Source organism: Tympanuchus pallidicinctus, unplaced genomic scaffold (genome assembly GCF_026119805.1).
Source record: "Tympanuchus pallidicinctus isolate F22 unplaced genomic scaffold, pur_lepc_1.0 scaffold15, whole genome shotgun sequence".
Taxonomy (NCBI): domain Eukaryota; kingdom Metazoa; phylum Chordata; class Aves; order Galliformes; family Phasianidae; genus Tympanuchus; species Tympanuchus pallidicinctus.
In genome coordinates, this window is record NW_026294669.1 from 14,827,880 (window position 1) to 14,841,915 (window position 14,036).

Consider the following 14,036-nt stretch of genomic DNA (forward strand, 5'->3'; position numbering starts at 1 on the left):
TGGTTTTAGCAGTGTGCAGCTCCACTGACTCACCGCTTGTGTAAGCGGCCTGTGGTTGCCGGCGGCGGCCCAGAAAGTGCGGCCCAGTCGGGGCCCCCCTCACCTGATGGTGCCTGAGCAAATAAATAAATAAAGCCACACTGCGCCCGCCACGCGCCTCAGTGGCAAACACACGGGGCGGGCCCGGCGCCCACACAGCGGTCAGCCCCCATGCAGCAGTGGGTACCCACACTCACCCCAAACTGCCCCTCTCCCCACAACCTGCAGACGGGTGCACAGAAATGAGTGTAGCGTACAGAAATGGGATGCTGCGTTCTGCCCAAGGCACACGTCAGTGCCGGCACGCACACGTGTGCTTTTGCTCAATGATGAGTGCACCTCTGAGGCCTGGATGCATATGTGGGCTTGCTCCTTCCAGCCAGGCATCCCCAGGAGCCAGCCCATGTTCCTCATCTGCCCTGACCTACACCCTGCCATGAGGACCCATGGCTTGTCCCTGCTAGCGCAGAGCTGTGGCCCTTCCCGGTGCCATGCAGATGGAGCCCAGTACAGATGAGCACGTGCAGCATCACCCTGTGCCACAGACCATGTGTGCCCCACATCACGCCCATGCCACTGGCCCAGAGGCAGCTGTAAAGCCACAGCTACCTTGCACTAATTAAAACCATTTGTCATCAGAAGGAGCCAAAAGGCTGTTTCCTCCTCTGCCACCCTGCCACAGCGGGCTGGGTTTGCAGGATGGACATGGTCCCTGCCCTCCACAACACATAGCCAGGGTCACCCATGGGCAGCCAGAAGCAGCTCCCATCCCCAGGCTTATTTTTAGCACCCATTAAAAGGGAGAGGCAGAATGGTGTGGGCGAGCAGAGCTTGGGCAGGTGGCTGGCTGCACGTGCTGGCACCAGGCAGGTGAGAGCCAGCAACCTCAGGGAGAGCCCTCCACCTGCCTGCATGCCCCTGTGCCCTGTGGGATGGGGACAGAGGCCTGGCCCTGTCCCAGCCCTGCTGCAGAACAATGGGATGGGGCTCTGACCCCCGCACTCCCTGACGTCAGCCCTGCTGTCCCACCAGCCCCAGCCCAGAGCTCCCACTTGCCCTCAGCCGGGGCCACACTGGAAGCTGGTGTTTGTTTATCTTCCTCTCCAGCATTGCTTGTTTTGATGGCACATCCTCCTCCTCGCTGGGCCAGGTCAACCGGTGAACCCTCCACGTCCTGTTTGCCGGGGCCCTGCACCACAAGCCAAGTGCACAGGGCGGCCGGAGGTGCGGAGCATCCACCCCAGTGCTCACCGGCCACAGGAGATAAAAATATGCAGGGTGAAGCATCCTGGGGCGCAGGGGCTATATTTGAACTGATCGTATCTGTGAGTTTATCCCAGTGGTTTTGACTGCTCTGTGGCTGGGCCAGTGCAGGAGAAATGACCCTCATCACCATGGGACTCTGCAGCAGTGCCTGCTGTAGATGTGTGCCCCTGGACCAACAGCCCCAAGGTGCTCAGCCCTGCAGCTGCTCACTTTTCCCCCTCCCCATTTGAGCCCCTGGGCTTGCCAATAAAAGCCGCCGCCTTCACCTCGCCGTACGCGTGGCCGTTGCTCTCGCTTAGCTCTGCCTGAGTGCAGGCAGCTGCTAAGCAGTGAACACTTGCCAAAAACTGCGTGTGTGAAAGCGTCGTTTCCTAAACGTATAAATATTCCCAGGGCTTTGCTGGAAAACTCCCCGCGATTAGTTACAACACCCTGGCCTCAGAGCCCTGTGAAAAGGCATGCTTAGCAGTGTGCTCCTGTGCAGCTCTGCCCTTGGGGCTGGCAGGTCCATTCCTCTCCATGGGGCAAGCACCAGTTTGGGAAGTTGAGGCTTCAAGGCTGCCACAGGCAAAGCTATGGAGTGCATTCCTGCATCCTGTGGCCCCGCACCCCATCACGCTGCCCTCCTCATTAAACATCTGGAGTCTGCAGTCCCATTGCACAAGGGACCATCAGAGCTCTCCATTTGACCTCTCAGCCACTGATGTTTAACCACGCACAGCCCAATACTGAGCCCAGCATCTTGGTTTGCTTCCCAGCAGGCTCCCAGCCCGTTTTTGGAGACATCAAGAGATGGAGACTCAACCACTGCCCTTGGGAACATATCCCAGTTGTTAATCACCCTCAGGAGCAAAACCATGTGCCTTTGTCCTAGCTGGGAATCGCCTGGCTCTGACTCCCTGTGCCTGGCTCACATCCTACTGCTCTTTGCTAGATTAAAGGGAGCCCTTTGCTAACCAGCATCTTCTCCTTGTAAAGACCCTCATGCACTGCAATCAAGGCACCTCTCAATTTTCTTTCTGATAAGCTACACAGAGCTCTTGCCTTCCAAGTCGCTCAATGCCAAGCTCTCTCTAGCCCTCAATTAATTCCTGTGACTCCGCATTGATTGCCCAGTATCTTTTTTACAACCCAGGCATGGGAGCTGGTGGCAGCATTCCCAGCATCCTGCAGTGTGCCCAGAGGGACCCTCTTCCCCTCCTGCACCTCTTGCTGCTCCTACTACAATGCTACACAGTGCTGAAATACCTGCCCATTTTGCAGAGATAACTAGATTGTTTAAACTACTCCAACTAGCCTCACATTCCCTGAGCAGAACACTGCAGCAGCTCCTGCCAAGGAGATGCCCTGCTGATGCCATGAGGTGTCTGGAAACTCCAGCCTCACAGCCAGAAGGGCAAAAGGAAATCAAGAGTGATGAGGGGACAAGAGAAAAAACAGCAGCAAACATCACGGTGCTCCTTGGGGTGAATCCATCCCAGGTACATGCAGCCCTGGTGCCACCTCTCCAAAAGGATGCAGTAGAAATGAAAAGACACAGAGCTATGCAGAAGTCTTTAACAGCTTCTCTGCAACAGAAGGCCAAGAGCCCAAAGAATGCTCAGCCTGGGAAAAGGGCTGAGAAATCCTGGTAGAGATTCTGTAAAATTCACAGTGGGAGTTCTCCAGGAATTGCACAGAGAAAGTGAGCAGCTCCCCCCTCCCTCCTGCACAAGCAGCCTTCCAGCACCACCGAGCAGCTTCTCCCATGCCCAAGAGCATAGACCCCAAGCTTCTACCCCACATTCATCTTTAGCAGACGTTGTGCATCCATCCCTTGGACAGAGACATACTTCATCTTCTCCCAGTACCGGCACGTCCACCTGCATCCTTCCAGCAGCAGCAAGGAAACATTTGTCCAGCACTTCTGCCGTGTCTGCTTCACTATCAGTCATCTTACCACCTCCACCTACTAACAAGCTCAGCCCGTCGCTGAGACTTTGGGGTTTTCTCCTAACGCACTAAATAAAATCTTTTCCTTCTGTCCTTCGCCATGATTTTTCCCTGATGTCTTTAGCTTCTGTTACCCATTTTCTACACTTCATAATTTCTAATTTATATGGATTGCTATCTACTCCTGCTCTCCCATTTGTTATAAACTGCTCTTTTATTTCTAATTGCTGCCTTCACTTTGCCGCTGAACCAGAACGGGCTTTCGGCCAGCGCTGCCCTCTTTCTTGATTGTGGAATTGTGGTTTTTTTGGCTTCTGAGATTCTTCTGAAAGAGCTCACAATTTTCATTCACATTTTTCTATCTAAATGCTTCCTCCTAGCTGATTTCACTCATAATTTCCCCCTGCTTTGGGAAATTAGCCCTTTCAGAGCATGAAGGATATAAATTACTGTTTAGGAATGTCCTTTCTTTGCCCAGGGTGAATGTAATCTGGTCGTGATCATCGGTCCCTAAGCAACCTCTAAGTTTCAGTCCAGCAATGAATTCGTCTCTATCCATCATAACCAGGGGGAAACGAAAGCTGCCTGCGCTGGATGCAATGCCTCCTATGTAAAGGAGGATCGCCTCTAATTTTTAGAAGCTCTGCAGATGGTGTATAGCCCGCTGTACAAGAACATCAGCACATGTCCCACAGAGCAACATCCTCTCTATGCAGCATGTGTGACACCACACCATGTGTTCCTAGCTGATACCTGGGTCCTCTGCTACTGCTCCCCACTCCTGCACAGCTGGCAAGCAGAAGCTCTGGAGTCTCTTTGCGCTCATCGGTATCAAATAATTTCTGACATTTCCACATTGCTTCGAACCATTTTAGTGCTTCTGTGATAAAAAGGGAGCAGAGGAAAGCTTCTGCTTCCAACTTCACTTTCTCCAAAACACGTATCTGATTTCAGAGCCAAGCGTGCTATGGGGTGAGGGGTGGGCATGACACTAAGAACAAGCTGCACAATCAACCACTGCGAAGCCATTCCTAAAAGCCAAAGATGAACCAAACAGAACAGATGGCATCTCCTCATTCATCTGCTCTCTGCCTGCTGTCAACGTCAGGCTTTCAGGTCCACAGGAAGGTGTTCTCAGAGCAGCCAGCTTGGCTCACAGCCTTGGCAATTCCAGCAGCCAGGAAGCGGTGAGAGGGTAACAAAACACGGTGCCATATCTCCAATGGAAGACATGTCCCCAGCCCAGATTGTCCTTCAGATCAGACACAAGGGCTCAAGGAGGGACACATGAGAGCACAGTGAGCATTACCCCTCTCTAGCCAAGTCCAGCCATCCCTACCAGGGCTCTCCATCCAGCCCAGCAGACCACAAACCGGGGCCTCTGTTTTTCGCTCCTCACAACACCTCGGTTGGATGAAGAAGGAGGACTGGCACCATTTCTTACCTCAGCCATGAAGTTCTGCAGAAATGTCTCCTCCTGGAAGGGCTCTGTTCGCAGGCGATCTGCAAGGGGGAGCAGGAATCAGTCAGAGAGGGGACAGACGGATCTCCCAGCCCAGCTTCACATTCTCCTGCCTGTTGGGACTACGGCTTCCAGGGGAACAGCAGTCATCCCCTGAGCCAGCCACACCACCTAGCAGGTCCTTGCTCTGGGGACACATCCTTCAGCTACCCGAAGGTGCAGGTGCTCCTCTGCAGCAGCCCATGGGCTGGTTTCTCTCCTAGCAAGAGGTGTCCATTACATTTTGATGCTTTACCCCAGCTTCAAGAACAGCCCAGATTGGGGTCTGTGGAGATGCTATGACTTGTCCACATGTGAAGAATCTTGGAAGCACTGCTCCAGTCTGCACGTTGCTCAGCAATGCACCCAGGGGATCAGGAGCTGCTCATCTCCAGCTGCTTTTCTGGGGGTGAACCCGACCATGTCCTCGTGTTGCAGGACAGGGAACAATCCCTATTATACCTCACTCTACACTAATTTTTCTCTCATCATTGCAAAGGTGTTGCCTGAAGAAGTACTTAGCAGCTTTACTCGGGTATGCTGAGCAATGCAAGGGAAACCCACCAGTATCACTGCCTGGAACCCAACCAGGTTTTCCAGCTGCCCCAAGCTCTGCAGAACAATGCAGGTGAGCACAGCTGGCTGGGCAGATTGAATGCATTCAGACACTCTCAGGGACAGAGAGCACCCTTCAAGAGTCCCCTCAGCAGGACCTAACCCATGTCCTCCCCTGGGGGCTTCCACCTTCCTGTCTTCCACACCAGGCTGCATGCTGGACAGGGGCCCATGCACACAGCTGCATTTCCACCACAGTCAAGCCGGGAGCTACTGGTTGCTCTCCAAGAGCTCCGCAGGAAGGAACTGGACTCGGCTCCAGGACCAGCCCCTGCTGGCCTCAGCATGGGCTCCTGGGGAGCAGCCAGTGTGCTCTCAGCAAAGCGGAGAGCCCCTTGGCGACTCCCCAAGTCTTTCAGCTACCAGTCAAGGGCTGTTCCTCCCCTCACTGTCCTCAAGGGGCTTCTCCCCAGCCTCCCAGCTACCGTCTTGCTGCTGGAGCGGCTGAACATGAAACGCAAGTGTAGCTGGGTGATAGCCAGGGGGAACAGAGCATGCCAGCTTGCTGTTTGAGCCTCCTCACCTCTGCTCAGAGTGGCCCCGCTCTCCCTGTAGTCTTCAATCTCAGCATCCTTTCGGAGCAGCAGGGAGGTCAGCTCTTGCACCTGGTGCTGCAAAGCCAGGCTCATCCCTATCAGGGGACGCACAAGATGATGGCACACCTAGGATGGGCCTAAGATGTGAGCAAGGAGAAGGGAGCAAGGATGCTGCACGGCACATCCCTCCACCCTATCCTTGCCACTTCACAGCTGGGAGCTGCAGCGCGTGCGGGAGCCCAGTGGGGACAGGGTACAGCGGCCGTGCTCCTTGTGCCACCTGGGGGGCAGAGCAGGATACGGAGAGCCCACCCTGTGCCCCCCAGCCCTCGGTGGGCCCACCCAGACCCTCCCCGTAGATCTGTGCACCGCTATACAGGAAAACAGCTACAGTAGGTGAAAAATCAGAAGGATCTCGGGCGTCCAAACACAGCTGGAGGAAAAGGAGACCAGAAGAGGCTGCAGCTCCCCACGGCAGAGCCCTGGGCACGCAAACCCTCAGCCCGGCCACGCCGCAGAGCGCAGGGAGAACGCTCCGCACCTCCTCCGCCCGGACTCGGGGCTGTCAGCGAGGCCGGTACCACGAGCCTTAGAGCGAGCGCAGGGCGCCCTCTGGTGCCTCACAGCCCGCCCGCACCCGCAGCCCCGCACCGCCCCGACGCGGTCCGCCTCACCGTCGCCACGGGAGCGGGGCGGCAGCGGAAGTCCCAGTAGAAGGGCAGCCCCGAGAGCTCGCTCCTCACGCGCAGGCTGAGCCCGCCGGCCGGGCGCTGGCAGGAGAAGGAGGTGGCGGCGTGCGGCTGCCCTGCCAGCGCGGGGCTCAGGAGGCCGTGCAGGCGCTGCAAGACCGAGGAGACGTGGGCCGTCAGCCTCTTGTTCAGCTCCTGGGGAAAAGCAAGGGAGGGCCGTCAGGGGTCGGCTCTGGGTAGCTCTGCTCAGCCCTGAGGCTGAGGTCTCAGCTCTGAGGTCTCTTCCACCTCAGGTGGTGTTTCTGGGAGCAAAACCAGCGGGAGCCCCAGCATGCATTGAGACAGATCGCTGTTGTGCATGCATCCCAGTGCTGGGAAAAGCCACCCTTAGGCTGTGAATCCCAGCCCCACGACGTTCCCCCACCCCAACCTACCCAGGAAGCGGGGAGCACAGCAGCAGCAGGACTGCTCAGGTGGGTGTTTGTATCCCAGCCTTGCTGATGCACCCCGCCAGCTGCTGTGTCACCCAGTATTTTGTGCTGGGACATCAGCTGGCACGAGGATGATCAGAAATCCCTGGACTCTCCAGACACTCACCTTGGACCTTTGCTCCACAGCCTCCGCGTCAGCACTCTCGTACCAGACACCACTGAGGTCGGAGATCAGCAGCATGTAGCCTGTATCCCCAAAGCAAGCTTTGGCAATAAAAGTGGACTCGTCAAAGCAAACAGAAGCCCAAGGCTGGGTCAGGAGCCTGCTCTCCAGCTCCTCGGAGCACTCCATCTGCAAGAGAACAAACAGGTCTCTGCCTCGTCCCCGGCAAAGCTCTGTGGGACAACCTCACGGAGACCCTTGTCTGGGTCTGAATCCCACATAGCCCCTCTGCGCTGCCCAGGGTGAAGCTGCTCAGTCAGCTCCACGCATCCCTGCATGGGCGCACAGCTCTGCTGGGACCGGCACGGGGCAGATCCCAGCCCGGCTCTGCACAGGCACCCTCTGCCCACCAGGCAGGTGCCCAGGTGCCTTGCCCAGAAGGATGGGGCTCTGTGGGTGCAATTACCCAAGGAGCAGAGCGGTGGGCAGCCCAAGGCTGCGGGCAGCCGGCTTTGCAGCAGCCAGGCCGGAGATGAGGGCCAGACTACGGCTCCCAGCATGCTGTTCTCTTCCGTGCTGCGCAAAGGGACCGGTGCACCCTGGGATGTGCAGTGCCACACGTCACCGGCACGGGAAACAATTTGGTGCAAGCGTTTGGGATGTGGGGGAAGTCTTGCCTGCATCACAGTTCTGGCAGATGGCATACGGCAGCCTTGGGCTCACTGCTCACCCCAGCTACTGTGGGGGTGTCCGTGGGGGCATGTACTCGTGATGCTGCTCTTCTGGGGTGCTCTGGGGCACAGCAAGATTGCAAGTCCCCACCCAGCAGCTAGGTTCAGGGTGCAGTACACAAGGGAAGTAGTCCCAGAAGATTTGCATGGCTAAAATACGGCCTTGAGCTGCAGGAGAGCGTGGGGTGCACGGCCAAATTAGGTGCAGGAAGAGCTGTAGTGCAAGAGTTTGGGACACAGGATGCTGCCTGAGTGAGTCCCTGCTCTGCATGCCCTCTGCATGCACGTACGAGACAGCAAAACGGCTGGCCCTTCGGAAGCTGCACCCACACTCTCTTCCCTCCCTGCAGCCAACTTTGGGTGCTCCTGAGTATCATGGTGCCCCTTGGGACCAGTCTAGGAGGAACCACAGGCTGGCACTGTAACCCAGCCTGGTGCTAACACTCCGGTAGTCCGGCTCCCATGTCCCCCCAGCCCAAGACCTTCTGTCCTTGTTTGCAGTGCACTGGAACTGCAGGGATCCCTCCCCAGCTGGGCTGTCACGAACCAGTTCAAACTGGTGGAGGCAGCACTGGGAGTGAGGGCCATGCTCCTGAACTCTGATCTGTGAATGCTGCAACCCGAGCTTAGCTGATGCAGACCTCACTGCTGCTAGTGTAACCAGACAGCTCCTCAGAGGATCCCTGTGCCTTTTTGCTGCCATGGGAGATGAACAGCAAAACGCTTATCCACTATGTGAAGCCCAGCACTCTGGCACTGCTAGACAAGGGACAGTATCTAACTCCTGGGCATCATTTCTTGCCTTTATACATTGCCAATACAGAAAGGCTGGTACCTACAGCTCTTTTGGGCTACCCAAAGCACCGAGCCCTGCCCCAGCAGGTGGGAGGTGATAGCACCCAAGGGGTGAAGATGGGGTTTAGGGGCACCCACCTTACCAGCTACAGCAAAGCATGGTATGGTTGTGTTCTCTGCAGGCACAGTCATAGACTGGCACCTCCCAGACAAAGCCTGTCCAGAAAAGAAAGCCCAAGCACAGAGGTGGTTGAAAGTTTTTATAACTCCCTTCCGAAGCAGGGGAATGAGGTCCACAATGAGTGTGAAAGAGCAGGTCCCTTCTGCCTTCTGCCCATGAAGGTTTGAGAAACGAGGAGGAGAGGCTTACAAGCTGCCTTGGAGGGCTGGTTTATGTCCCCCATGAGGTGTCCCTACCTGTTCAGGCCCCTGTGTGCCATGCGAGAATCTCTGCTTGGCTTGGCTGCCTGTCTGCCTGCATCTCCCCTGTTCCAGGCTTCAGGAGCAGGTGTGTCCCTTCCCCTGCAGCAGCCATCCCCTCCTCAGCTTCTCTGCCACCATCCTCTTCTTCCTCCTTTTCATCCTCTCTTCCTGGGCAGAGAAAGCAGCAGGGGAAGGCTTTGCAAGAAGAGGGCAGCAGCCTCCTCAGCCTGGTTGGGAGCCCATACACAGGGCTGGCTTTGCTCGCCTCTCTCGAGGGCTGACCAGAACTTGTCCCAGGTTTCTGCTGCACCCTGTCAGCAGGCAGACCTCTCTCCTCCAGAGTGCCTGCAACCAGGGTGATAGGAGCACTGACCCCTTGCACTCCGCAGCCAGGTCCAGAGAACAGGGACTCACGGGGCCACACTGCAGCATCCAGAGCATCCCCTTACCTGAGACTGTGTTCTCCAGAAAGAAGGACAAGAAGCCAGTTAAAAAGACAGGCATCACGAGCAGGGAGAGGAAGAGGAGGTCCAAGGGAACCCAGCCTGGAGTGACAGGACTCGACCTGAAATGTCTCAAGCCAGCAGCAGGGAAGAGGCAGAAACTGCCATAAGATCAGCCTCCCATGACAGCAGGAACAGGTAGCTGCCATGCCATGGGACTGAGGTTTTGCCATGCCCACGGAACATCCCCACTACCTGTGACCAGGCGAGCTGGAGACACATTGAGCCACCGTGGCACCAGCAGTGCCATGAACATGGTAAAGCCGACGATGAAGATGTTCCTGCCAGAGTCAATGTCTGCATACTGAAAGTACGAGATCCCCGTGCCCACGGCCACAGCATAGGTGACGCAGAGCATACCACCTGCATGGGGCAGGAATCTTGCAGGATGTGGGCACACATTGCTGCTTTGCAGCACAGGGGGAGGAGAAAACACCAACCATGAACTGCCAGAGGGATGTGAGCGAAGAATCCCACCAGCCTTGGGGACATGCCCAGCATCACACACGCCAATGCATTGAGTTGCACTGAGAGACGAGAGCCATCCTAGCATCAAGAAGGAAGGGGGGGATGAGGAGAACCACCCTGCCATGCAGACTTGCCATTCAGCCCTTTGTTTCCAGCAGCCAGAGCCCAGTACCACAGCAGTGGGTTCCCCACACCCTACATGCTCCCACCCTCACCAGTCTCCCCCCAGTTGCACCTGTGTGAGGCCACCGGCACAGGCATTGGCGATGCTGGCAGCCGTGCCCCCTGCAGAACCCAGCAGCCCTGCCAGCAGGCTGCCCAGCCCCTCGCAGCACAGCCCTCGATTGCAGGTGTGGGGAGGCGGCTGGGGGGCTCGCAGCAGCCTCCCACCAAGCACGTAGCAGCCCACAGAGTTAATGCTGCAGCCGAAGGCCATAGCGATGCCCACTGCCAGCGCCCGGGGGGTGAGTAGCGGCCACTCGCCTGCAGCAGAGGAGAGGGGACAAGTGACATTGCCAAGGGGTAACAGCCACACACAGCCCTACAACCCCACCTGCATAGGGCAGTTGAAGCCATGGGGTGTGAAGGGTGCTGTTGACCCAGGAAAGCTGTGCTGTTGCAAGATCTGGCAAGTCCCAGGAGACATGGAAGTGGTGGACAACAGAACAGATGGTGCAGACAACAGCGAATGGGAGGAGGACCTGTAAGGTAGTGCAAAGCTGAGGAGAGGGCCTCCTGCCTGCTCTCCTTGGCTGTAACCCTGCTTATTGTGCCACCACCCCATCACTTCTCTGCCACATCTCCCCTTAGCCCACAGGGAGCACCCCAAGCTGTGCTGCCCCAAGCACCTTCTTGCATAGGTCTCCAATGCTTCCGTGGCCCTGGTGCTGCCCCAGTACTCACCCACTTCTTCTGCCCCCAGCAGCCAACTCCACCCCAGGACCACCAAGTTCCCCTTAACCCTACCAGGACCCCAGAGGAGCCCACATGAAGCACGCTGAGCAGTGTGTGAACAGTGGTACCGAGAGAGTGCGCAAGGTGGGGACAGATGGCTCCCTGGAGTCCCCTGGGGCATAGGGCCAGGCACAGAAGGGCAGGCGGCAGGATCCCAGGTGCTGGGAGAAGGTGATGGTGAGGAGCATGAGCCTGGGAAGAGGCACAAGACAGCACCATGCAGCATCACGGATATGGGGCCCCAAACGTGTGCCTGGCACCATGGGGATGCCTCTTTCCCGTCCCTATGGCAGGGAAGCACACAGGGCTGCACACCAGCTTGGCTCCCAGACTGACGTACAGCAGCGCTACACCCCAGTTGGCAGAGCAGAAGAAAGCAGCCTCCTTGTAGGCAGACAGCCCGATGATAGAGAGGCTGGGGGCTAGGACCATGGGCCCACAGCGTTGCACTGCCCAGCCGCACACACCCACTGCTCCCAGGACCAGCTGGACCAGCCCAGAGATCAGCACAGCCCCAGACACCTGCAGGGGAAAGAATGGAATACACAGAGAGCATCCCAATCCTTCCCAGTCACCCCCAAATGAACATTTGTTCCCTGTGCTCCGGCCCTGTGCTCACCCCAAGCCCAGGGGAACACATGTACAGCATCATTCCCCCTACCTCTGCACACCTCCTTGTGCAATTCCCTGGAGAGCTATGGCAGAGGTGGGACAGGGGCTGAGGGGCACAGATAGCAACAGGAGCACTAAAGGAGCACCCACCTCTCGCAACGAGGCCGTTCTGCTCTCCGTGATGGTGCAGTGTGGTTCAGGGCACACGGTGGCCACAGCTATGCCTTGAAGGGAATTTTGGAAGGATGTGAGACTCACAGGCATTGAGCCCACCTGGGGTGAAGCTTGTAGAACATCGGTTCTGAAGGCATGCAACGTAGGACTGCTGGCTGGAGAAGGGCACAGCAAGCACATCCCAGAAAGCACTGCTCCTGGCTCTGGGCATGATAAAAGCCACAAATCATTCATTTGTGGCCCCAGACACATTGTCTTTGTAACCAGAAGTGAGCAGGATACCCAGGGTTCTGCGTTCCATCACCAGAGGAGCCAGCCAGCAGGACCCTTTACTATCCCTCACCCCTACCCAGATGCGCTGTCATGGCCTACAGTCCAACAGGATACAGGGGAGAGGTTCCAGGGCTGCACTTACCATTCCCATCTTCACTGACTCCAAGGGACAAGTGGGAGCTCAGCACCAAGGCAGGGACCAGGTACTCGAATGATGGAATTTGAACCAGTGGCAGCCTGGGGAGGGGGACAGCAAGGGCAGGTTAGGGAGAAAAAGGGGCTTGGAGATCTCTCAAAACTCTAGGAGCTGAAGGGTAGGAAGATGTGAGATCCCTATATACCAAATATGCCTTAGCATGTCCTGAGTGACAGCTCTTGGCAAAGCCTCTGGACACACCCCAAAAGCACATGCTCACCCCTACATCAATGTTGACAATGATAGCTGTGCACGATGCTGGAACAAGGCAGCCAGGAGCTGCAAAACACAGCAATATGCTGGAGGGAGAGGTGCGAGAAGGATTCAGCAGTGGCAGGGAGCGGACAGTCTGTTCCATGATGTAGGGCAAGGGGTCATTTTGGAAAACCCAGTCCTTGTGCCCCTTCCTACCTCCATCCAAAGCTATCCAAACCCAGGCTCACAGGGTGCAAAGCCATGCCCTGGCCCAGCATCACTCCCTTTGCTCACCGACTTCCCAGGGTGGTCTGCAACAATGTGGAGATGCCACAGGCGAAGAGGCTGCGTGCCAGCAGCACACTGGCAGCTGGAGTGCGGAGCTGCTCCTCAGACAGGGCAGGTAGCAGTAACAGATGGAAAATGCAGAGCAGGGAAGCCTGCATGGCAAGATGCTGCAGAAGGGAAAGGGCACATGGTCACAACATTCCATGGCACCCAGTGCCACCACCCCCATGCCCAACACCTTGCATGGGTGCAGCACTACTCCTGCTGTCCCCTCTCTTTCCAGCACACCCTGGCCAGAGCTACAAGGATGCTTGCCATAGCAGGATGCAGCCTCTTCCTGCCTCTGACAAGATCCAGACCTCTCCCATCACCCCATCTCACTGCGGTTCCTTCTTACCTGCAGGGCTAAGCAGCAGCTCAGCATCCAGGAGCACATCTTAGGCCAGGGGCAGGGTGTGAGTGCAGGGTTCCCAGCACCAGTCACTGGATGGTGGCCCCTATTCATGATGCTTCCTTCCTTAATTGCCACCCAGTTTGCAGGGCAGGGTCTCACCCCCCCCCAAGGAATCCACGCAGTCCCTATAGTGGGCTGAACTTCCACCTTCTGCAGAAGCTGCCCTAGGGTTAGCCATTAACCTGAGTTGGTGAGTAACCTGCTCTTACAGCCAGGAATGCAAGTGTCACTATGGGTGTCACTATAAGGGCCAGGTGATAACCTCCCCTGGTTAGGAACTGGATGTTTCCACAGTACCAACTGCCTGTAGCCTGGGTCTCACTCAGCTCTGCATCCACCCCTGCTTCTTGTAGCACACAGAGCAGGGACACCTTTCCACATGTGCTTGAAGCATCCCCACCTGCAGCATCCTCAAGATCCAGCCTAGCTAACTGACAGTTTAATCTCATGAAATCTCTGTTGAATCATTAGCTGAGGCTCCAGCTTCCAGAACAGCATGCTGCTCCTCCTCAAGCAAACTGAAGATTTCCTGGCGTCCAGTTCAGACAGGGTGGATTCTGCAACCATTAAGTTCTGCTCAAAAGTCCAAACTTACTTTCAAAGCAGGGTTTTGTACACATATTCAACAGTATTATAAGCCCTCAGCTAAAAGAACAGAATTGCCTAGTCCTTCAGGTGATTAGAACTGGGTTGTGTCCATAATAATTATTAACTGTTGCCTAAAATGCCAGAATGAATTTGTTGTAACGAACAGCTCAGAATGACTGCAGAGGAATTACTTGATAAAAAGATTTTGGT

General features: G+C 56.4%; 2 protein-coding genes across 7 annotated transcripts in view; both read right to left on the minus strand.

The window, feature by feature from the left end:
• NHEJ1 (non-homologous end joining factor 1) overlaps positions 1-7,739 on the minus strand; it is a 31,238-nt gene extending 23,499 nt beyond the window's left edge. For 2 of the 6 annotated variants that reach the window (XR_008204761.1, XR_008204762.1), the window contains exons 1-4: positions 7,176-7,621; positions 6,564-6,773; positions 5,877-6,015; positions 4,682-4,740 (exon numbers count right to left, since the gene is read on the minus strand). Coding sequence is in view for 4 of the 6 variants with exons in the window: in XM_052675608.1 (XP_052531568.1) it covers positions 4,682-4,740; positions 5,877-6,015; positions 6,564-6,773; positions 7,176-7,361 (594 nt within the window). In the remaining 2 variants the exon portion in view is untranslated. The other 4 variants (XM_052675608.1, XM_052675609.1, XM_052675610.1 and 1 more) reach the window with 4 other exon arrangements.
• Positions 7,740-8,877: 1,138 nt separating this feature from the next.
• Positions 8,878-13,379, minus strand: SLC23A3 (solute carrier family 23 member 3). Its single transcript, XM_052675576.1, has 12 exons — positions 13,182-13,379; positions 12,791-12,951; positions 12,248-12,342; positions 11,809-11,882; positions 11,387-11,568; positions 11,115-11,238; positions 10,646-10,793; positions 10,328-10,575; positions 10,065-10,170; positions 9,820-9,987; positions 9,571-9,666; positions 8,878-9,466 (listed from the first exon to the last, which is right to left on the minus strand). Exons 1-12 carry the CDS (start codon positions 13,287-13,289, stop codon positions 9,120-9,122), a joined length of 1,857 nt encoding a protein of 618 aa, XP_052531536.1. The 5' UTR covers positions 13,290-13,379; the 3' UTR covers positions 8,878-9,119.
• Between the last annotated feature and the right edge of the window lie 657 nt (positions 13,380-14,036).